The sequence below is a fragment of the Aphelocoma coerulescens genome, chromosome 17, assembly GCF_041296385.1.
Source record: "Aphelocoma coerulescens isolate FSJ_1873_10779 chromosome 17, UR_Acoe_1.0, whole genome shotgun sequence".
Classification (NCBI taxonomy): domain Eukaryota; kingdom Metazoa; phylum Chordata; class Aves; order Passeriformes; family Corvidae; genus Aphelocoma; species Aphelocoma coerulescens.
In genome coordinates this window covers 8006657-8031117 of record NC_091030.1, presented here as the reverse complement: position 1 = coordinate 8031117, position 24461 = coordinate 8006657, and the positions used below count along the sequence as shown (strand labels likewise).

At 49.1% G+C, this 24461-nt stretch overlaps 1 protein-coding gene across 2 annotated transcripts in view; it reads right to left on the bottom strand.

The window, feature by feature from the left end:
• COL5A1 (collagen type V alpha 1 chain) overlaps positions 1-24461 on the bottom strand; it is a 133344-nt gene that overhangs the window by 21196 nt on the left and 87687 nt on the right. For both annotated transcript variants that reach the window (XM_069031576.1, XM_069031577.1), the window contains exons 21-42: positions 24054-24107; positions 22586-22630; positions 21890-21943; positions 21262-21306; positions 20165-20218; positions 17816-17860; positions 16752-16805; positions 15286-15330; positions 14538-14591; positions 13902-14009; positions 13342-13395; positions 12126-12179; positions 7965-8009; positions 7608-7661; positions 6701-6745; positions 6028-6081; positions 5451-5504; positions 3423-3476; positions 1982-2089; positions 1725-1814; positions 1586-1639; positions 862-969 (exon numbers count right to left, since the gene is read on the bottom strand). In XM_069031576.1, the coding sequence (XP_068887677.1) occupies positions 862-969; positions 1586-1639; positions 1725-1814; positions 1982-2089; positions 3423-3476; positions 5451-5504; positions 6028-6081; positions 6701-6745; positions 7608-7661; positions 7965-8009; positions 12126-12179; positions 13342-13395; positions 13902-14009; positions 14538-14591; positions 15286-15330; positions 16752-16805; positions 17816-17860; positions 20165-20218; positions 21262-21306; positions 21890-21943; positions 22586-22630; positions 24054-24107 (1332 nt within the window). The remainder of the gene's footprint in view (positions 1-861; positions 970-1585; positions 1640-1724; positions 1815-1981; positions 2090-3422; positions 3477-5450; positions 5505-6027; positions 6082-6700; positions 6746-7607; positions 7662-7964; positions 8010-12125; positions 12180-13341; positions 13396-13901; positions 14010-14537; positions 14592-15285; positions 15331-16751; positions 16806-17815; positions 17861-20164; positions 20219-21261; positions 21307-21889; positions 21944-22585; positions 22631-24053; positions 24108-24461) is intronic.

The window sequence follows — 24461 nt, the reverse complement described above, 5'->3', positions numbered from 1 at the left end:
CAACTAAAGGAGATTCTCAGGAGGCCTCGAGCTCCCTCCTGAGATTCTGGACAAATAAAACCACCTGAAGTGAATAAAACAATCTCTGCTTCAGCATCTACTGGCACTCCTTTGAGCAGGAGCCTTCAATCAAATTTGTTTGTTTACAGGAACTGAACAGTGAATATTTTCCAGTTCCCTCGTATGTAATTGAATTGCATCTGAACCCTGGGTGCTCTCCCCTCAGTAATTAGATGCCACGTAAATTGCCTATTCATGCCTCCCCTGACTGACACGTGGTGTAGGTACTCAGCAAGACAGATGTTCCTCAAGCTGATTCACCAGGAAATTCTCGCCTCTGGATTAGCTGCTGGACTTTCTAACAAATCAGCAAACGCGGCTGATAAATGTTTTTGATAAAAGTCAACCTCCACCAGAGCAGCCTGACATCACCAAAGCCACCACTGGCTGGTTTTGCTGACTGGGCTGGCTCAGTTCTCTGCCCACAGGCCTGGCCTTGGGCTGTTTGTCACCAGGAGGTGACACGGGCTGTGTGTATCTCCTGTTCAGCCCCCAGCTCTTCTCGTTGCCTGAGGACACCTCGGTCCCTGGGGTCAGGGCCATGCTTGATAGCAGGGGTGTCACCAATGGGGCACTTGAGCAGCTGACATTCTCATGACATTTTCTCATCTTGAGCACATCAAACCACAGCATGGCAGTGGTTTGATGTGCTCAAAATGAGAAAATTCCTTCCTAATTGAATTCCTTTTTTTGGGATTTAAATCCTTCATACACCTCCACAGGGACTGGTTCCATGCTCAGCTCCCTACTGTACACATCTCCAGCTGTCTCACAACTTTTCATCTTTACACTGGTACTTACTGGAGCTCCCTTTTCACCCGCAGGTCCTGGAGGTCCCTGAGGGCCAGGTCTCCCTGGCAAGCCTATAGGGCCAGCTGATCCTGCAGGACCACGCTCCCCAGGAGAGCCCTGTTGGGAGGAGGAGGAGGAAAGGAGTATTAATTGCAGTATCAAGCTTCACCCATGCCCAGACAGAAAGAAATCCAAGCTCCTCATCCGTGTTTGTGCATGTCTGATGGGATAACTGCCATGTGAAGAGCTGGTACCACCAGCCTGAGGGGCCCTGCAGATTGTTGTTTTTTTTTTTTTTTAATTAAAATCCCTGGAAGGGATGGATTCTCCTCTGGATGGTGCAGAGAGCTCAGTTCCTGGGGACACATCAACAGCCTGGAACAAGAGCATGAGCCACTTCACAGCCAGCAGGGAGGGCTGGATGATGAATGTTTCCTTCCAGGAGGGTGGCCCTGAGCATGGATCTCAAGTGGAGACAACTTCCAGAGGGAAAGCAGGTGGATTAGAAGCAAAATCCTGGATGTCCTGAAGCCCTGCAGTTGCCTCAGCCTGTCACGTACGCCCACAGCTGACCCCACAAAATTAAGGAGTTGTTACATGCATGGCTTGTAAAATAAAGGAACATCCAGGGAGTCGTCAGGAAAATCGGGATAAAGCCTGGAGCTGTGACTAACCCTTGCCTGGCTCTGCCAAGCTTGTAAATGGTGGGGCCTGCAAGGACAGGGATACTCACGGCTGGGCCTGGAGGGCCTGGGGGACCTTCGTTGCCTTTCAGCCCTGGAGAACCCTGGAGAGAGGAAAACAAAGTCATTTGGGGAGTGGGGGCTGGCAACTGGATTCCCAGCTGGAGAGAGCCAGCAGCCTCTACTCACAATGGGGCCAGGGAGGCCTCGCTCTCCAGGGAATCCTCTCAATCCAGGGGGACCGTCCTTCCCTGGGAGGCCGGCGGGACCGGGATCCCCCTGCAAGGACAGGGACAAAGAGCTGAGGATCTGCACATTCCAGGCAGGCCCAGCTCATCTCGTCAGGCTCCAGCTGGGATGAGGCAGAAGCTTCGTTTCTTTCCTGAATCATCCTCTCCATCTCCAGGGAGGGACAGGCAGCAAGGAGGGTGAATGGCAGTCCCTACCTTGGTCCCTTCTTTTCCAGTGAGGCCAGGAAGGCCTTGTTCACCCGGGGGACCCGGAGGGCCTGGATGCCCCCGCTCACCCATGGGCCCAGTCTCACCAGTTGGACCCTGGAAAAAACCAGTCAGAGAACATGGGGTGGGTGTTGGCAGAACAACTGAGGAAGGAAAAAGTGCAGGATATCAGGTTAGCCCTTTGGGCTGCAATGGGATGGGAGAGGTGCCCTTTAAGTGCCACCAGCAATCCCTGGAGAGATTCCCCCTCTGGCACCTACAAGGAACCTTGTTTTGGAAATGGTCAACTTCTCACTTGGCAGACTGGAGGCACTGGGAAAACCTCTGGAGTGAGAGCAAATTTTACACAAATGAGATGTTAACACTCCAACTATTATGCTTAGGTTTTGCTTTTTAATTGAAAACTTCCTAAGCACTCTCCAAACCTGCTGATTCCTCCTCGGATGGGGCATAAATAATGCATGAGGCTCGTACTCCGTGGCAATTACCGGCTGCCTCTGTGCCCTCCGAGGGCACTCAGGGTGACAAGTGTCACCTCAAGCCCAGCCAGAGGGCTCCCCAGCCACCCATTTTTAGGAGGACAAAAGCCACGTGCACAAACTCACGGTGTCCCTGCCCGCTGGTGGCTTTGGGGACAGGGCTGTAACTCACGTCCTGCTGCAGGGGGGCACTTAGAGCACGCAGAGCTCACTCAGCAGCCACAGATCACAGCAACTACGCCCAGCAGAGCCCCACAAAACTGCCACAGAACCTAATTTGCACTTGACAAGACTGACAGGGCCGCCAGGGAATTGCCCCTAATCAGGGAATTTACAAATCAGGGACTTTATGCTGTCATTAAAGAGGACAAATTAATTACTTTCTAATTAAAGAGCTGCTCCCCAGCAGTTCAGGGAAGAAGGCTCGACCCAAAGCATGCTCTCAGTGTAGGCTCACTGAAAGCTGTGCTTGTTCCCACATTGCACAGAGCTCTTGGTGACTGAAAGGAAACCAGCCCAGCCCTGACAGAATCTGGCAGCACTTCAGATTAAAGAGGGATGATTTTCCTCACAGTGACAGGGAAGAGCACTCCGGCATCACGTTTGCTCTGCCCTGACCACCAGCAGCTGCACAGCCCTGGGAGATCTCATTTAACTCCCTGTCTGCTTAAGGTCTTTTAGCTGGGTTGTGTTTTTTACACAAATCTCTCTCTCTTACACCGGTTTTCAACCAGGGTGGTTGTGCTGAGTTCACAGGAACCACCTCATTTAGGTTTTTCTAAACCCCATCCTGCCCCTCAGCAAGGTGAGCTGGGGCCATGAGGGGATTTCACACCTGCCTCAGGAATTTCAAAGCCACCTGACAAGGCTTTGCCTTCCCTGGAAAAGGAGTCCCAGTTGAACCAGTAAAGACCAGAGGGCTGGTACAGGGGTGAGCAATTGCTTCTTACCTGAGGGCCTACGACACCAGGGGGGCCTGGAGGGCCAGTCTTGCCTTGGAAACCCTGTTAGAGAAAGGGAAAAGGCAAAGAGGTGACACTTCTGCCAAGGACTCCTCCTGAGAGGGTCACACTGGCACCAGCTGCTCCTCCTCTGACCAGGATGGGCACCCGAAGGAAAAAGAAATAAGAAATCAAACAGAAAGTGGGAAAAATGTCTTTGTACATTTATAAAGGGTGAAACAGAAGAAGAAGAAGGGATTCTCAAAGCTCTGCTGTTTGGATGGGGCTGTTGTGGTTTGCTCATATAGATAGATATACAAATCTGTTACACTCATAAAACCATAGAGGAAATGCCTATTAAAAATGTCATTAATAGCTATTAAAAACCAGTGTGAGCTTCTCCGTGCTGAGCAATCCTTAAAAGCTATTTCCCTTATCCTGCTCCCCATTCTGGTGCTGGTTTAGGCTCAGTTCTGTCTGAGCTCAGCTCCCAGAAGCTCGGGGGCAGCACCACAACCTGTGGGGGCTGAGTGAAGTTTTATCTCCTCCATCAACATCTGAAAGGAATCACAGCCCTGTCTGTCCCCAAACGATGATGAGCAGAGAAGTCTCCATGACAGCTCCTTCCAATGGCATTTTGAAGAGGGACACCAAGGAACTCTCAGCACTTCGATTGTTTGGCTCTCCCAGGCTACTCTTTAAAAAGCACATTAATTATGGTTTTTACTCCAGCCTGCTGACAGGCTTGAGAAATGGCATTTAGGGCTCACGGGCTATTTTCTCATTGCCACAAAAGAGGATCAGATAAATCCCATGCCAACACTAGTCTGTCATGCTAAAATAACTCCTCCATGCTACTCTGGCTGCCTGCAGATCAGAAAATATCCTGTCACTGATGGGGAAATGGCAAAATATCCTTGAGAAATGAAGGTACAATTGAAACTCTTATTGTACACAACTATTTAGACCATTTCTGTGCAGGGCTTTCCTTATTAAGCTGAAGAAAGAGGGGTTTCCTTTTGTGCTCTTTGAGCCTTGGGCACAGGGTTTTTAGAATCTGTCATGGCTTTTTTAGAGCCAATCTTTACAAATCTAATATGGCCAAATACCTCAGTGTGCCTGTTTGCTGCTGAGTGGGAACTTAAAGAAAAGGAAGTGTTTGGCACAGAGATTTCAATCTTGCATGAACAGACACTGCACCGACCACGCTACCAATGTAGAAAGAGTATTTAATTCCTTTTTATGTTTCTCTCTTTGCTTTTTGGCACCGTGTGGGGAAAAGGGGACAAAAAAGGGACTTCTGCTGCCTGGGTCTGAAGGGGAAGGTGATCTCTGCAAGGTTGGTGGCACAGGTTAAGAGAGATTCTGTTTCCTGGGAGAGGCAAACCGAGGAAAGCTATCAGGGAGAACTTTCAGACCCCAGAATAATTAAAAAGACCATTCTCCACTCATTCCTGCAGACTTGGAGGTTGATGCTTTTTATTCCAGTCTCAGAAGCTGATGACAGCAAATGCTGTCAAAGCTTTCACTGCTCCCTCCACCTTGGCTGGATGTGTCCTTGGATGTCATGGAAAACTCAAGGAAGGAAGGCTCAATGTCAGTCAGGCTCTGGCAGGTAAAAACTCTTCACCTTTAAGTTAATCTTGACCTGAGGACTGGGCTCAAAACCACCTCAACCCCCCCTTGTTTTAAAATCAGTCCTATGGCGTGTAAATAAGTATCTGGTGCTGGGCTGAGCAGTGTTTGCATTGCCTGGCTTAGCAAATGGCAGGCAAGTTAATGAAATTGTGTGGTAAGTTGAGGGGAAAAAATGCATAATGTGCAAAGCCCTTTTTATGCTCATTTGCTGGGGAAGGCAGTGAAGAAAAATGGGCTGCTCCTCACAGACCATCCCAAACAGCTGGAGAGACACAGACCCTCAGGGAATCCAAACCATCCAAACATGGGGCTGCATCTCCCCAGTGGCACAGGAGGGCTTGGAGAGACCAAAATGAGGCTCAGGACTCACGATCTGCCCAACATTTTCTGGCTACTTACAGTTTCTCCTCTCTGTCCAGGGTGCCCAGGCAATCCATCCTTCCCAGGAGGACCCTGTGGCAAAAACACCACCAAGTGCTCAGTAAAAAACTGTGATAATGATTGAATCAGCCCTGCTGGCCTCAGCTCCCAGCCATTTCACAGGGAAATGGGGGTGCTCAGAACCCTAAAAGCTACACCCCTTTCCCACACATCTCCCAAAGGATTTATCTCACAGGTCCAGAGCAGGAGCTGCTCACCACACTCAGGATATCACTCCCAAAACATTTCTGAGGTCCCCCCCAGTGTACAATAACTGCAGAGACAGCAGGGATGTGCTGTCCTCCACGTCCACAGAGGGAAAATAAAGCACAAAGCAGCCAAGAAAGATCCCAGAGATCCTGAGTCAGTAGGAAATGAACATTTATAATCAGCTGCAATTTACTTGGCTATTTAAAATCTGAAACCATGGCCTGTTATCAGGATGTCTCAGTAATGCTTTTTATTGGGAACGTCACCACTTGTCAGGGAATCAGCTCAGGCTGGGTGGGAAAGACTGGATTATTTCTTTGGATGTCCTAGGAATTGAGTTACTTACAGGGGGGCCTTTTGGTCCAGGAAATCCAGTCGGTCCTTGAGGCCCTGGTGGTCCCTGGGATGAAAGACAAGCCAGAGAACTTGGTTAAGGAACCTGCAACACTTGATATGAGCTATTACCTCTGTGTGAGCAGCAGGTGAGCACAAAGATCTGGAAAGTCAAATGCTGGGGGATTTAGTAGAAAAAAAATTACAAAAAGAACAAAACAAAAGCAGAAATTGAGGCTAAAATCATGAAAGCCCCGTTGTTTCAGTATTTCCCACCTAACTGTGATCTGGAGAGAGCAGCACAAGGTCCTCGAGAACCACATCCTCCAGAAACCAGACCCTGGCTGCCTGCAGTCACCCAGGGGTGACTTTTCCCTCCTCCCACGAGTGATGCTTCCACAGGACACCCAAAGTGCCACCTGAGCCTTCCCTGGAGAGCTCAGACGGGACCTAAGGGCTGTGGGTGCCTTGGGGGACGCCTCTCCCCAGCAGCACTTTCACCTTGGATTTCTAACCAGAATTTTCCTTTTGCTGAGCTGCATTCCTGGCTCCTGCCCACTCCTCTCTGCTAAAAGGGCACCCAGGAGGATGCTCCTTGCCAAAAACTCCTCAGGCCTGCAACCCCACCTCCTCTGCCAGAACACTGGACTGAGCTGCGTCCTGCTTTACCCCCCAGCTCATCTTACCCTTTCTCCAGGAGGACCAGGGGGGCCATCACCACCAGAGTTGCCCTTTTAGGAATAAGGAAAACAAGAGACCATTAAAAAATACCCAAATCTGCTGTGTGCAAAGGCTTCAGATGGCACCAGGCCCACGGTGACACCACACCCCAGCAACTCCCCCAGCCCTCTCTAATAATAATTCTGTGTCAGGAGCAGCAGCCAGTGACAAATGAGCAGCTGCTTGTTCCCCACACATCCCTTCATCAAAATCCAGGGGAGACTGGGATATTTCCACCACACAGCGGCCTCCCTCGGAGAGATAAATGCCACCCCAAAGAGGAGGGATTTATCAAAAATTCCTGCCAACACAAAGCCCAGACATTTGTTTTTAAATCTGGCAGCGCAGTGGTGACAACATCTTGTAACCAAAGCTTTGCTTCCATCAAGCCTGGTGATCAGTGCTCAGGTAATCAGGCAATGCCTCTGGCTTGGCTGGGAGAAAAATCCCAGATTTTGCTGGTGACCAATCCTGGGTGAACAGTGGGAAGGCAAAGTGGCTCTGGGGACCAGCAGCAACACAGCCCCTCACCCCCAACACAGCCTAAGGGCTCTAAGGGGGTTTAAACTCTATTTAAACACCAAAAACAAGGGGTTAGGGGAGGATTAGGGGGCTGTAGGGTTGTGCTGGTGTGGGGGTTGTGCTGGTCTTCAGTCTGGGCATGCACTTCAAGTCCTGCTGACTCCTGGGCCAACACATTTACAGAACCTGTGCACACGTTCTGCAGTTGGGTTGTGAGCCATTTAGCTGGGAATAAACCTCAGGAGGGCTCAGCTTTCCAAATCCAATGAAAAAGGAAAGCAGGGAGATGGAGGGTGGTGAACCAGATGCTGTCTACACCAACACGACCCCAAAGGCCCCCCCAAGCCTTACCTTTGGGCCAGGTTTTCCAGTGCTTCCCCTGGGGCCTCTTTCCCCACGTGGACCCTTGAAAAGACACAAAAGGGGACATTTGAGGCCTCTCTGCTGCCTCAGGTGAAGCACCTCAAGCACCTGAGCTACATGGGGACAACAAATCATCCCAGAAGCAGCAAGGGGTGGCATAAAAGTCATCAGAAACGCTTAAACCACATTCACTGGTGAGATCCAGCCCCAAATCAGCGTCCCCCTGGCTTAGCTGCAGCTGCTGAAGGCCAGATACCCCCCAGTGAGGACACAAAGCACATCCCAGTTTCCCTTTGGCCGTGAGAAGGTTTGAAAAGGCACAAGGATGAAGAACTGGCTCGTTACCGTCGGACCACGCTGCCCCCTTGGACCTGGTTTGCCAGGAGTGCCCTGGAATGGAAAAGGAGAAGGGATTAGGAACCAGCACCACAGCAGAGGAACCCACAGCAGGGCCTGCCACACACACAAACTGCCTCAGAACCTCTCTGCTTCTCATCTACCATGAAAAGATCAGCAGCAGGTTCACTTTCCTCTCCTGATTCTTGTATTTATTTGAATTTACAGCACTTGGGCAGGTCTGGACAGTGATCCCAATGTCCAGACAACATCTGTTCTCTGAGGGAGCGAATTTCTTCAGGAACAGCAGCCCGAGCCCTTTAAAACCCCACAAAGGCTTTCAAAGATGAGCCCACCCACTCAGTATCCCATAAATCCAGCTGAAAAGCTCTTCAACTCCATCCTCCCAACACCTGTAATCCCTTTTTGCCCCCACTGACGTAGGGCAGGGCCCTCACCCTGCTGCTGCCAGGTGCTGCAGCGGGCTATGGAAGGAGTGGCAGCAGATTCCTGCTCGGAGCAGCTCCTTCCCACCACAAAGGCCAATTAGGCTGCCCTACATATTTACAGATCTTCCCTAACTCGGAGCTAAACAAGGAATTCCAGGCGTTGTTTGGCAGCAGCTCATGAGATCTGACAGCTGCCCTCAGCTCCCCGGGATGGGGGACTGGCATTAATCCTGACACGGAGAAGGCAGAGGCTGCTGGGGCCTCAATCTGGCAGCACTTTAAGCTGTGCCTAAAAGAAAAGGAATGGCCTAAAAGCCCAGTTTTGGCTGGTGTCAAATGGCCAAAAAAAAAAAAAGCTGAGGGGTTTGACTTTGTTCCTTTGGACCTGCAGCCCATTAATGGCACCAATCACCTGTGAAAGGAAGGGAGAGGAAGCCTCGATCCCATGGAAGGAACACTGGCTGCTTAAAATATCCCTTTGCCACTTTCTGCCCCAAATCCATCAGCTCGCTGCGCTGCCTGCTCGGCTCTGACACTCATTAACCAGCAGAACATAAAACAGGAGCTGGGAAACTTTACCACCAACTTTCTCCCAGCTGCTAAAATTAGTCCTGCTGAAATCTTCCTTGTTCTGCAGCTCCATTTATTAAAGCCTGCTGGCTTTTTTTTTTCTTTTTTTAATTAATGACAAAATTCCCTTTAAAGTACTCCAGCTGGTTTTCTTTGAGCTCTGGGAGACTAAATTGGGAGCAGGTGGGGAAGAGGGGGTGCTGCCTCCCCTCAGGTAGCCCCCCACACTCCTCTCCTTCCACAATTCCATTTTTAAGCCAAATTTCCCCCTGCTTATTGCTGTCATTAATCATGCATTCAGCCCCGTGTGCAGTCGCAAAGAATTTATATTCCCTGCAAACGTACACAGACCTATATTTTTCAAACAAAGATTCTGACGTGAAGGCAGCTAAATTCAGATTATTTTCCAGGCACACAAAGAAATGGGTGGATCTGGGGAGTTCCACACTCCCCAGGCTCTGTCAGACCGGGCAAGCAGGGAAATCTATTGTCCCCTGCTCGTGGCAGAGGCCTCTGAGCTCTGACAAGAAGATTTCTTATTCATGTTTAACTACTGATTTCATGAGCAGCTCTTGAAAAGATCCTGAGCTCTCCTCGAGCTGAGGATGGGGTCAGTGATGAGCAGCTCTCAGGGGGTTGAATGGGTCATAATTCTCCAAAAGCACCAAACACAGGATCAAAGACTGCTTTGGGATGGAAGGGACCTGAAAGCTCAGCTCACTCCAAACATTCCCATGGGCAGGGACACTTTCCACTAGTCCAGGTTGCTCCAAGCCCAGTCCAAAGTCACTCCAGGCTCTTTTAAACTATTTCTCTCCATCTTTCCTGCAGGTTCCCTTCAAGTTCTGGGAGGCCACAATCAGCTCCTCTTCTCCAGCAATCCCAATTTTCCCAGCCTTTTCTCAGGATCATCCTTTAATCATCTTCATCCCTTTTTCCCCTCCCCACTTTTACCTTTCCATGCCTTTTTTTTTTGTACAACTGAACAGTTACAAGCTGAACTTTCATGTTTGGGGAAGTTCAGCACTGCAACACCAAAATTCAGCTGCCTGTGCAGGTCCTGTCCTTCCACCTTTGATTTTCACTTTTTAAAAAGATTATTTAAGGGCCTGGGAAGACTCTTTGTGCTCTGAAATAGCAAACAGAAAAGCTGAGTTCCATTTTGTGAGAGAAATGTGGGATTTGCATGATTTTGGCCACATCAACCAGGGGGTTGAAGAGCTTAATGGTGACAAGGTGATAAAGAAAAGGCAAACAAATGATTTGGGGTTGTTCAGCTGTAAATTGAGTTCTTCCACAATGAACTGGAGGAGAAAACCTTGGAAATTCTCTTTCTTGACTCCATGTGAACACACTCAAACCCAGCAATTTGAGTGGTCTCAGGAGAACCAGAGGGGGATTTATCAAGTCTGACTCAACGAGGCTTAAATTAAGATGAGGGTCTGCATTTGGACCCCAGCTCAGCCCATAATTCTGTATAAAACTGCTTTTCTCTTATTTCAAATGGGATACTTGGGAGAAAAAAAAACCAAAAAAACCCAAAAAAAACCCCAAGATGGATTGCAAAGCTGTTACTGAAAATCAGCATTTCTGCTACTCTCACGTTTCCAAGCTCCTGTTGCTAGTGGAAAGATTTGTCCATGAAAATCTCTGTCTACACTGATAAAATGAGTGCAGGTTGGTGGATTGGGTATAAAAACGGTAGAAATGGTCTAATCACCCATTCAAAATCTAAAAAAAAAATTAAAAATAGAAATTGCCATGAAGTAAATCAATGTTTGAAAGGTAAAAAACCCCTTTTTAATTCCTGAACTGAAGAAACGTGTGGCATGACAAGGGTGTGGCATGCCTCACTACCTCCGTTAAAGGCACAAAGATAATTTGGAATAAAAGTGCTGATTTTTTGTCTTGTCTTCTCTTATCATGGCTTGGTTCTGAAGCTGGGCCCTGCCCCATCAGATCTGCTCTGTCCCCAGTCCCTTTCAGGCTGGATAATGCCAAAATTCAAGCCTAACCCCCTCAGGATTTGTTCCAACCTCATAAATGGCCAGCTCCTGGTACCTTCTCCACTCCCTGGAAGGTTTCCCATCCCAGATGGATTTTACTCCATCCCAGAATAAAACCAGCCATGGATGTGGAGGGTTCCAAGCAGCACATCCCTCCCTGCTCTCCTACACCCCCCAAAAATCCAGCCCAGGGGTTTTATTGCTGTTGATTTGAGAAGGAAGGTGGTAATTCCAGGTAATTCCAGGGCTCCAGGGAATTCCAGGCTGAATTTCCTGGCCTCCCTCCTCCTGCCCAGCTGGAGCAGAGGGAAGGATGAGGATGAGCATTTCTAGTTCAAAATGAAATGAAGTAATAAAAAAGGGGGATGGATAGAACCCAAATTGCAGTGGCACGATATTAACGCAGTGCAAAGTGAGTTATATTTCCTGGGCTCCTCTCAAAGCTGTCTGTTAGAAGTCATTTCTATTTAAATGAGAGTAAAAAGGAAACTAATTCCACTTGCTGTCCTCACTCCCCCTTCTTGTCACTGTGACCGGAGCTGGTGCAGAAAATGACTTTGTTTGTACTCTGAATCCCTTAATTCGAGCATGTTCTGCAGCAGATTAAAAAAAAAGTCAGTATATTTAGACAATTCCTATTCTGAGAGAAGGCTGTGGAGGTGGGGTGAGAGGGAGAGACAAGGCTGGGGGATGAAACCCCCTGATTTCCAGGGCGTCTCTGAATTTTGAGCAGCTTATTAAAAGCAGCCAGAGTGTTCTCAGCCATGCATGTAGAATTGCAAGTTAGGTTCAAAATGGTTCTGGCTGCTTCTGAACAGATCCAGCCATCTCTAATAATTACTGTTAATTAAAGAGCTCTTTGTGCCCTGAGCAAAGTCTGACAGTGCAGGAAGGATTCAGGTTCGGAGGAGCCTCTTAAAATATCCTGAGGGGAAAATTTCCAGGGTTTAATTGGGAAGCTGCTGGCTGTGTTATCATCACCAGCATCCTCCTGTCCTGCAGCAGGAACCCCATCCTGGGATGAGCCTTTTTGGGCAATTCCTAGGTGGGAAAACCTCTGTAGAAGCAGGGGAGAGATGCCCACATCCCCCAGGAGCTTTAGAGAGCAAAGAAATCAGTGAAGCAATGGGCAAAACAGCTCTTACCCGTGTGCCCTTCTCTCCGTTGGCTCCTGGAAATCCTGGGAAGCCGATGGAGCCCTTGGGAAAGAGCAAACGGAGAGGGAGAGGCTCAGGACACACCCAGGGGCAGCTCTGGCCATCCCCAGCAGCACCCACCAGCCTGGAGTGACCCCAGCAGCTCCCAGCCCTTGTCCCTTAAACCTCCCTCTACAAACAGCAAAACCAACTCAGGCCTGGGATGACCTCAGAAATTAAATTTCCTCCAAAAACAACACACAAAAAACCCCAAACCAGATCCACGCCTCATTAGCAGTCACTGCAAAGGCCCAAGCCCATGGATGTGATGGGAGCCCAGGCAGGATTTGGGATTTTAGCTCCTAAGTCACTGTGGTGCACATGGAAATTTAACTCCTGGCTTGTTCCTTTCTGATGTCAGTGCCTGGAGAATTGGTGCTGCTGCTTTTAAAATATGAATTAGTCCAAGAAAATGCAAAAAACACCCTTGCCAACCCTACTCCAGATATAAAATGCAAATTAAAAAACAAACCATCCACACCACAAGCAGGAAACAATCTCTTGCAGATAATTACGTCTCCAGAATGAAACAAGCCCGGGTTGGTTTGCTGTTTTTTTTTTTTTTTTTAAGCAGTGAACATGAATAATGAAATACGATTCTTAAGAAAAAGTTAACAAAAACATAAGTTCCCAAAGCCTCCAGGGCATGTGAAAACCGGGCTGTAGCCTAAGTCTATGGAGTGGAATTCACAGTTTTAATTTAAAAAAACGCCTCAAAAATGACCCACAAGGAGGTGGGCGTGGAGATAAGCTACAAAGGATGTTTGCAAATATGCAAATGGCAGCTTTATTTTCATTTCAGGGAGACCCTGAGTCATTAGCAATTCTTCTTAATTAATTAGATAACACTATCCTGGAAGATAAAAACCCTAATCCAAGGAGAAAGACTATAATGCCTTTTACCAGCAGGAAAGCTCCCAGGGAGCCTGTCTGTATCCATCCCTGCACATCCCATCCCTTCTCCAGGTCTTCCCCCCACTTTAGGACCGAAGCCATGCACAACCAGCCCCTGAATTCCACCAGCTCAGGGCTGGGAGCTATTTTTGCCCATCCCTATTTTTGTCCTGCATGGGTGGGAAGGAGGGACCTCGTCCCATGAGAGGGGCTGAGCTTGGCTGTGTCCCTGGGCTCTCCATCCCATCCCAAACTTCCCCATCCCCATTACCTTTGGGCCCTGCCTGCCTGGATACCCAGGCAGTCCTGGCACGCCGAGTTTCCCCTGAAATACAAAGAGAAGTGTGTTAGACCTCAGGAGCAGCATCAGAGCCAGCAGAAAGGGGAGATGCTGAGTGCAGGGAGGAGCAGAGCAGATGGAACCTGGCTGGAATTAAACTTTGGGGCACTGAGTTCATCTTCTGCCCTCCCTGAGGGATTCCCAGTGGGGAGATGCAGAGTGAGCACTGTGACTGTGCTGGGGATTAATTGGGAATGGCTGGGGTTTTATTTAAATTAGACTGGAGTCCATGATACTTTTAATTTCTCCATTTATTCCCCTCTGATCTCTTTTTTCAAGGCATTGTACCCAAACAAATAACCCCAAAGAGACCAAAGCCTCGATGTGGCTGCACTAAACCCACATCCCTCGGGCTGCCCTTCACACAAAACTCTCCCAGCTCCTCTTCCTCCCTCTGCCCTAAAACTGTCCCCTCACAGTTCTCCACCCACCTGAGACAGCCAAAATAGTGGGGTTTAGTGTAAAACATGGAATTCCCATCCTTGGCTCACCTTCTCTCCAGCAGGCCCAAGAGGCCCTGGATCTCCATTGGGGCCAGAGCGACCTTTGGGACCTTCAGGCCCATCCTCACCCCGAGGGCCGGGGGGTCCAATTTCCCCCTGTTAATTACAAGATAAGTGTTAATTAGACAGGCAGGTCCCAGATCCCATAGATATTCCATGCAGATATTCCATGGAGCTGCTCGAACAGCTCTGGGAGAAAGCTGGGCTTCACCAGGAGGCCAGGGGAGGTTAAACTGTGGAGTGTGACCAAAGCTCTGGGGTTTGATTCCCACAAAACCCATCTTTTCCTGCAGCTGTTATCCCATCCACACATGGAATATCTCCACAAAAACTGCCTTCATTATCTGATTGCAGCCCTTTCACCCTCCTCCCACTTCCCAAATCGTGGCTGGATGTGCAAAGCAAGCCCTGGGAAGGGTTTAATTGAGGGCTGAGGGCAACTGCAGGATAAATTATGGGAATTACTGGGAAATCTGAGAGTGGACAGGACTGAGCTGTGAGATGGACTGTGGCACTGCCAGCTCCAGCAGAGTCACTTTGTCATACAGGGGAGCAGGAGATGGTTCCACGCTGGGAACAGCCAGGAGCTGCTAGACACAGATTGATCCCATCCCAGACTCTTACCCGGTCTCCTTTGATGCCCATGTCACCTTTGAAGCCAGGGAAACCATCTTCACCCTAAATAATGGAGAAGGGAAAAATCACCCAAGGTGTAGAGGGGATGCAAAAAAAAAAGTAAAGTTTCTCAAGCCTCACTGTTCAGCCCCTGCTCAAGCTGAGGTCCCCACACTGCCCAGCACAGTGGCTTCTCTAAGTCCTTGGAGTGCACAAAGAGGCATGAAAAGCCACCCAGAACCCCAAGGGACCCCTACAGTGTCCCCAAATGTGCCCTGCATCCCATCCTGCCTGCAAGCCAACATCACAAACAGGCCCAACGTGAATAACAAGACCTTGGGAGCACAGAGAACCAATTATTTCTGAAGTAGAACTGGTTTTATTCTCATGGAGGAGGTTTACACCCGGCTTGCAGGCAGCCTCCAGGACACTGCAATATTTCCTTCAGCCATTCATTAAAAGGAGGTTTAATTGCAGATTAATTAATAATGCATCTCCTCCTACAGCTGATCCCTGAGAAGCAGTGAAGACACAGTTCCCAGAAAGTTTTAAAGTTTGGGAGATCCCAAGCTAAAACTGCTGAATTTGCTGCTGAATTGCTGAGGAGGGGCAGGAATGAAGGAAGGGTGCTCAGGCTCCTTTTTTTTTTTCCAAGAAAAACCCCTTGTGCAGGAGAAAACGTCCCAGGGAAAATCCTGTGGGATCCACCTGCAAAAATGCCCAGAAACTGTAGAAACTCAACCCAAACTGAACTCACCTTTTCCCCCTTGGTGCCTTTCAACCCACGAACTCCATCTGCTCCCTTGGGAGAGAAACCCAGATGTTACAAGGTATAGGGAAAGTTTAGAGGGAAGACATTAAAAATCACCATTAATTGTGATGATTTCTGCTTTCTCTGATGTCAGTAATTGTATCTCTGCAAACGGTGATGCTCTTAAACATATCATTAATTAAATATCAGCTGCTGCCCTCTGGCTTTTGGCTCACCAGGGAGTCCCAAACCTCTGCTGTGTTGATTTGGTAGGTGGGGTTGGTGGTCTCTACCTATAAGTTCTGTTCCCAGGGACAAAATTCACTATGAAATCTTTTTTTCTGTCTATATTTTCCATACTTGAGAAAAAACATTGAGTATCCACACCAGCACAAGAAAAAAACACCACTTTGGGGTTTTTTTTGTTAAAAGGAATAATGCTTTGCTTGGACGTTTTAAGTTTTTCTTCCTTTTAGCACATCAAGAAAAAGTATAATTAAAAACCCATCAAGATTTGTGCAGCAGAGCAGGGCTCTGGTAAGGGAGGAAAGATCTGAAAGTTATTTATGGCTACAAACCCAATCAGACACTTCTTTTTTCCCCAAGCTGGAGGCTCGTGCAGTTCACGGAACGCTGCTTGTAGGAAGCTAAACCCTGGCTGTGGGGTTTGGTGCACCACACAATTTCTTTATCTGCCTCTAACGTGGAGCAGTTCCAACTTTAATGGGAAATCCAACATTCCCTAATGGATCACTCTATCTCCATCTGCAGCCTTGCAAGAAATGAGCTGGAAGTTTGCTCTGGTTAAACACATCCCACTGATGGTAGAACAGCAAATGGGTTTCTGCTGTTGAAAAGGGGGGGTTGAGAGGATTTAACTTCACCTTTCTCAGTCTACAAGCTGTGTTTGTGTTTGCCAGTGCAGATCCCTGTGGATTCATGGGATTTTTGGGATGCAGGATGCATGTGCACCTGAATTGGTACATCCTGATGGGCATAAAACCACAAGTGAATGGGGAAAAAATCCCCACTGCCTCACCAGCAGCAGGAATGGGGCAGGAGCTGGAATTCAATCCATGAAAAAGCACATGGCTGAGACACTCAGGCTCTGCCTAGCAAGGCTTGGGACCAGGAGCATGAAAAGCTGGCTTTGTGTTGGGAAAAGGCTGCTCTGGTTTATCAGCCTTGTTTTACTTGATTTACTCTGGCTGTAAACTGGGAAGAATGGGAATGGGAGAGAGCCTTGCTCTCCCAGAATTATGAGGGAAATCTCTCCAAAGTGCTGAACTGGGGCTATTGAGGAGCCGGGAATTTGTAATCCCCATGGACAAAATGCTGGCCCAAGACTTGCTGGAGCAATAAATGCAGGTGGTCACTGAGGTGGCCCTGAGTGGACATCTGTGCCCACCAGCAGTGTCCAGCACAGGCTGGAGAACTCCAGTGAGATGGACACTGCTTCTCCATCTCCTTACCTTGACTCCACGTGGTCCTGGATAACCAATGGGGCCCTGAGGGCCGGGGGGACCCTGAGGGGAACAAAATGGAAACAGGAAAAACACATCAGAAACCAGCACAAAGGTGCAGAGATAAGGAGGGGGTGTGGAAAACAAATTTCCTCTTTCCCACATGGGATAGGAATGGCAGCAGCCACCTGAAAATAGCCCAAAAGAGCCCCAAAGAGTCCAAAATAGCCCAGGGAGCTGCAGGAGCATCACCTGCAGCAGGTGTGGTGGGCTGAGCTGATGACAAAGACCCATCCAAGAGGAAAAGGAGAATGACAAGAGTCAGGATGGCAAAAACTTGTTAGAAGGGGATTTATGCACCAGGGTGATGATTTGTGGTTTGGGTTGAAGAAAACCAGGGAGGAGGAACATGTTCTGCTGCCTCTCTGCTCCCAAACCAGCCTGGTTTGCAGGGACAGCAGAACCAGCGATGATCTCAGAGAGGAGGGATCACCCCCAAAAAGGGAAGGTGGGAATTTTCAGCCTCCTGTGACACCAGTGGGACAAATCCAGCTGTGGTTGTGTCCAGCAGCACCAGCACTCCTGGATGTCCATCCAGCTGGGCTGAGCTCTAAGCAGAGACTTTGGACAAGTGCAATGTTTTCTGATGCTTGGGCTGCAGCAGGAATGCAGCTGGCAAATCTCCTGGACAGATGGACCAGTGCATAATTCAAGGGCTTTGGCCTCTGGCAATAATCTCAAATATATTGTTCAAGAGGGACTCTGAGAGGGGAGGGAAAAAACCCCTATTTTCTACATTCCCTGTGCCACAAAGGATATTTATTTGTGTCTGTCAAGAGCAAGCTCCTCTTCACAGGTTCCTGTTGTGAGCTGGTCTGTGGAGGTCTGCTGGCCAGGAGAGCTGGGAGGAGCTCAGACCAGGAGAGACACCCAGACAGATCAAATCTGGGCTCAGCTGTTAAATTTAACTGGGTTTGTTTCTCAGCACCTCCCCTGCCCCACATCCCTGACTCCCCAGCCATCCCTGTGGAGATCCATCTCTTGGCAGAGCTGACGGTTCTGTGGACACCTACCTGACTCCCCTTCTCTCCAGGAGGACCTTCCTTTCCAGGATGACCCTATGGTTAAAAGAAACAAAGAGAATTTTGGGGTTTAGTGCACATTTAATGCTTTGGTAGCTGTGATTTATTTGTCAGAGAGCAGCTGCTCCCCAGGAAGCTCCTACTGACACAAGTGGCCCCCCTGAAGCCACCTCGCTTTTCCCAGAAGGAAGAGAGCAGCATTTGGATCCTTGGTGCTTTTCTACCTGGTTATTGCTAATTTTACCCTTCACCACCTCCCAGCAGAGCAGCACGAAGCATTCTGGAATATTCTTTGCACAGCAGAACATCTGGGTGAGTTCAGCAGCAAAGCAACAATTTTGCAGGTAGGAAAAAGAGATAGAATCCAAGTGGCAGGAAACTTGTGAAGGTCACAAGATGCCCAGACTGGTCAGAGCCCCTCATTAAGTTCCTAATTCCTGGAATTCAGTCCCAAATCCCATGATAAGTGCTCAGCTAACCTGCATCCCTGTGAGACAGAGGCTGGCTGGAGGCTGGCCAGCATTCCTCTTGGGATTTGATGCTGAATAATTCAGCATCTCAGAGTTTCCAATGTGTTCTCATCAACAGCATTTAGAGCCTTTTACAGGCAGTAAAAATCAAAGTGTGAATTGCCTCAGGCAGAGTTGGGAGGATCAGTGAGAAATGGGGGGAATCCAGCAAAATGATTTTTAGTGGTTTCCCTACAGCTGGATCCCAAATGGAGCTGGGATCTAAAAGAACTCCTGGATTGGCAATATCCAGAATATCAATGACCCCGAAAAGGGCACTCACTGCACACCCAGGGACTTGGATTTTTAACGGATGATGGGAGCACCTCCAGCTGCTCTAAAGCCATTCTGCACTCACTGGTGTCTTCACTGAACTCTCTCCTTTAAATACACACATTTCTTCTGATATAACAAAGAAAACTCTGAGTGTCTCCCATCATCAGTTTCAGAACAGGAATGTCAGACAAGCCAGACTCCCTAAACCAGGCTGGTTTAATAAAGGAACAGAATGACAGCTGTCATTCCTACAGCAGCAAAATGGGGGAGAAAACTCACATCTCAGTGTGTCCTGTGAGTTTAATGGCACCAAGAGCACCAGGGCACAGAGGATCCATAAAACCACTCCTGCCTTCAGCTCCAGGATGAACCTGCAGCAGGATTTCAAAAGCTTTGGCCCACCCTGCACTGAATATCCCCCTTTTCACCGTGCCCATCTCCCTGGCTGCTCCTGAGATCACAGCTTGATGAGCAGCTCTCGCAGCAAGGCCCTCAGGGATTTTCAGGGCTTTTCCAAGACAGATTCCTATAAACAGAACGCTTTTTGTCCTTGGAAAGAGCAACCCAACCCCTCAAACGCTGCCCACCTGTGGGAAAGGTCCCTGTCCATGCACAGCCACTCTGCAGCCCCTCCACAGCCTCCAGGCTGCATATAAATAGAGTTTCTCCAGCAGAACCTCCCCGGAGGCTGCTGCTGGAATTTCCCATCAAAACCTACAGATTTAGAGATGTTCTGGGCTTTGCTGGAGCTGCTCTGTTGACTCAGCTAACAATTGTACGGATGTTCCAAGTGCCCTCCGTAGGAATGATAATCCCAGGGTGGGAAATGCAATTTTTCTTTCTTCTTTTTTTTTTTTTTTTCTCTCCTCGGGTCGTGCTCTGCATTTACATTTGCAGAATGAAACAATTTTGCGGTTTTCATTCTTAAATGAAAGAATGAGATGGGTAAAAATGAGACTGGGTTGAAAGGCCGGTGATCTTTTTGAGACTGATTTCCAGAGCAAGGAGCAAATGATGTTTAAAGAGGGATTAGAGAGGGGGAAAGGTGCGAGAATGGAACATTGACAGGTAATTTTCACCTGCTCTTATCACCCCTGTGCAGCAGCGCCCAGGGCGAGGCCAGGAGCACCCCAAGCACGGGCTGGGATGTGAATAAACACCCACAGGATCTATCCGTGCCTCGGGGAGCTGCCAGCATCCAGAAAACACAGGAAGAACAAGAAGAGTGGAAAGAGAGGCCTGGAGAGATGGTGAGAAGTACCCAGAGTGGGCAAAGCTGTGATGGGGCTTCCCAAACTGATCCCAGCCTGCAAGGAGGGTGAGAGCTGACCTTGCAGGATGTGGGTTTTTTTCCATATTCAGCTCTCTTGATTTCCACATTAAACTGCCTTTATCCCAACCCATGACTTCTCTTGCTTTTACCCTTCCCATTGCCTCCCTTTGAGCTGTGAGGGGCTCAAATCACAACCTGGGCTCCCGTTTCCCAAGGCCAGGGGCCATTCCAGGCTGGGTGGATGCAGGATCAGCCCTGGCAGGGCAGGAGAGGAGCACTTACCGGGGGCCCATCAGCACCAGGCATGCCAGGGAGGCCAGGTTTGCCCAGCGGGCCCTAAAAGCAAACAGAACATTAATCAGAGCCTCCTCCAGAGCGTCAGAGGATGGGGATTTTCAGCCACATTTCCTGCTTTTCCCAGCTGTGAGAGATGGAGAAACCGCCCCAGTTTGTAAGGAATCGGTGCCTTTCTGTGGGCAGAGCTGTTCCAGCACCCCGGGATGCTGCAGTGCCCGTGCTGGCACCTCACACACAGCCAGGATGCAGCAATGAGAGCTCCACAGGAGCTCGAGGAACCACATCCTGCCAAAAACCCAGGATAATGCACAGCTGTGTGAGGACAAGGTGGAGGATATCAAACTATGGGGTCACAGGGCAAAGAAATGCCCATTTTTGGGTGAAAAACGACAAAGGAGAGGAGCTGCCCTGGCTGACTGGACTTGCTGCTCTAACACTGCTCAGTGAGCACCTTTTAATTAGCAACTGCTGATTTCTCACACATCAGGAAGTGCCACTTATCTGGCAGAGCTGTCAGTGTGATCCTTCACAGGGGGATTATTGATAATTCCACTCCAAACGAGCAGGAGGGGACACCCAGGGACACACACACAGTGTCAGTGTGAGCTGAGCAAACCCTGAACCACCCCTCTGAGGGAGAAACTTCTCCTCCTTTAAATCCTGCTGGTCCCAGGGCTGCTGGGGGAAACTTCTCCTCTTTTAAATCCTGCTGGTTCGAGGCCAGCACCAGTCCCGCATCAACAGCCAGAAAATCAGAGAGGCAGAGGGAGGGGATCCATGGGCTCTTCCCATTATCATCCCACTCAGACTCCCAAAACCCACGGAAAAAGAACAATTTTCAATCCTCCCCTCATGTTTTACCATAGGCTGCCTTCAAAATGTTTCTCCTCAGAGGGGAAATGAATGCAAATATGATGAATTAGAGGTAAACCAAGCTGGCTTGATCTCTGCTCTGTCTGGAATGAGAGGCATTAGACTTTCATGGCCACGGCTGCAAACAGATGTTGCACATGGGGCAAAGGAGCAGCTGAAGGAGCAAAATGTAAATCCATAGCTGAGGCCAGAGCTGAATTTAAACTCACTTTCTCTCCTGGGGGACCGATGGCACCTTGTGGACCTGGAAGGCCCTGTGAAAAGCAAAAAAAAAAATTAAAATTAGGGTCGTTAAGGAACAAGTCATTCCTTCCAAATGCACATTGGCAGAGTTTCAGCTGAGCATTATTTTAGTGCCTGTGAGGGCTGGGGATTTCCCCAGCTCCATTCATTCCCACAATGTTTTGTGAGGGACAAGAAAATGTCCTTTTAGCTCTGGAGAGCTGCACGGGCTGTGGGCAGCCAGGCTGGGCCCAGGAGGGAAACAGGGATGCTCTGAGGAGCAGGATTCCCTGAGAGCCATGGGAAAGGCCTGGGTATCTGTACTGTACATCTGGCTCTGCAGCAACTGCACAGTGGGATGGATGCCAAACATCAGCCAAGGTGTGACTTGGCCAAAGAGATTCCTAGAGCAGCTCTGGCTTTGCCACAGCCAGGTGAGAACCGGGGGATCCGACACTGGGAGTGTTTTCAGGAAGTTTTTGGAGCAGCAAAGTCTCCTCGAGCCAATTCCCAGCAAATCTCCCAAATTGCTGCTCCCATTTCTGGCAGGGGACAGAGGCTGGTGCTGATTTCCATCCCTTTTTCCCACCTGTGAAGAAGGAGATTTGTTCTTACCTGAGCCCCTGGGTTCCCCTGCTGTCCTGGGGGGCCTGGCTCACCCTGAGGGCCCTGTGAGGAGACAAGGGCAGGGGTGAAGGTGGGAAAGGTGAGATGGAGCTGGAACCACAATTCCTGAATATTCCCCAGCCACACACCCTGTATTCCCACTGCCTGGACAAACCTGAGCTGGATCCACACCCTCCCACAGCACCCGGAACCGTCTCTGACCTTCTCCCAGTAACCAAGAGCTCCTGGGAATGGCTTTTCCAAATGGGATAAGGAAGGGGGAAGTGACTTCAAGGCACACTGACTCCTGCCCAAGGATTTCCAGCCCAAAAGAGCTGAGCAAGGCTCTAACACCACCTGGCTCTGCATTTCTTCTCCAGGGAATCCATCCCCTCCCATCTATCCAAGACCCAGAGCAACTTTTTCCCTCTCAGTTAAATGCCTCTGGTTTGATACTCATTAGCCCAGCATGCATCTCGACGAAAATGTTTCATCTTCCACGGAGAAATAATGTGTAATTCCATCAGAAATTACAATAAATTAACATCCATTTGCTGCAGGAAGATGATCCTGGTGCTTTTCACAGGCTTTGATAGGAATCTAGACCAGGCTAAAAAGCAATTAGCAAACCTAATCCAACAGAATTTCACATATTGCTGTATAGAATATCTGAACTGCCTGTAAAAATTTGCAGGGAGAACTTACCACATTCCCTTTGGGACCTGTCTGTCCATCCATGCCAGCCACACCCTTGGAAAGGATTTAAAAAACAGCAGCAGTGAGAAAATACCTCATTATTTCACACCACAAAAGCAGGGAAATTGCCATAAAAATAATAAAAAAGCAAGAAACCCCTTGGATCATGTGGAAAGGGAACAATTCCCTAGAGGTGTTTGGTAAAGCAGCCAATTCCATGAATCCAGGTGGATTTTTAAAGTCATTTCAGTGCTTTCCCCTTTGGTTTCACCTGCCTGGGAGGCACAATCAGCACCAGGCTGAGGAAATCCTGGCTGGATTGCATCCCACAGCAAGCAGGCACGGAGTGGCAAAGGAAAACAGGGAAAAACACCTGGCTTGGGATGCAGGCAGGTAAAGGTGACAGGGCTGTGCTGCCTTGTGCCAAAAAACTGGGGGCCAAACACTCCCTGAGCACCTTCACGGAGGGAGGAACATGGAGATGTTCCCCTGCTGCCATTTCAGAATCATGGGATTGTTAAGGTTGGAAAATAAAAAATAAAATCACCAAACCCAGCATTAACCCAGCACTGTGTTCACCACCAAACCACGTCCCCAGGTGCCACATCCACGTGGGGTTTGAACATTTCCATGGATGGTGACTCCACATTCCCTGGGCACTGCTTGGCAACTCTTTCCAGGAAGAAATTGTTCCTAATACCCACCCTAAACCTCCCCCCTGGCACAACTTGGGGCCTTTTCCTCTCATCTTGTTGCTTGGGAGAAGAGACTGGCCCTCCTCACCACAACCTCCTGCCAGGGATTTGTAGAGAATAAGAATTCCCTGAGCCTCCTTTTCTCCAGGTCCTGCTGGGATCTGTGTGGAACATCCCATCTGTGGGAGATGAGACAGTTTGGGAGCAAATCCCGAATTCAATTCCTCCTCATTAAATTCCAGCAGCACCAGGAGCTCACAGCAAAGGTGTCTTCCCATCCCAGGAGGGGTGAAGGGCCACAAAATGTTCCCCATTAAACACTGACCCCTTTAGCTTTAGGGTTGGGTTTTAAGGTCTGGGATTCCAGCCAGCAGCAGTGATTTAGGGAGAGCCCCTGCATCAGCACTTCCAGGGATGAGGTCTCCTGAATAAAATCCCACATGCTCCAGCCTCAGCTCTGGCCTGGAATATGAAGGAACTGCTTCAGAGCCCTCGGGCAGGAGTTAATAGCAAAGGCACTGTGTTAATAACTCCCATTCCTCCCTCCCAGCCTGAGCAAGGCATTAATATTTACTCAGGTGGGGCAAATCTGCTGCTGCTGTGACTGGACGTGACACCACTGAAAATGGGGGAGAAGACAGACTCTGAGCCATGATTTTTTGTTTGGGATACCACTGCTTTTCATTGCCCACATGTGGGAAATTATGCAGCTGGATGATCTGCTGGAATGGCTGAGGGGGTTTTGGTCTGGGAGGCTCTGGGGAGGGGAGCAGGGAACTCACCGGTGGCCCTGGGGGTCCTGGGGGTCCCTTGGGGCCCAGCAGTCCTCGGGGTCCCTGTGGGGGGGAAAAAAACAGGGTTAGAATTCCCAATGCTCTCCCAGCACTGATCAGGAGGAGCTGGACACGGACACAGCAGGGCTGGGAAGGACCTTGCTGCTGCTGCAGCAGCTCCCCTGAGCTACAAACTGGGAGAGAAATCCCCTGGGCACAGATCCTTGTGTTGTAAAGCTAAATAATATGGGCACAGCCATTTATGCCTTGGATTGGAACAAATTCCCCTGGAACCAACTTTTCTTTGTAAATTTAATCCTATTCCCGGATTATTCCGTAACCCACACAAGGATGCAAAACTCTTGGCAGCCAAGTCATTCCAGCTGGGAAAGTTATGAAGGATGACCTGATAACACC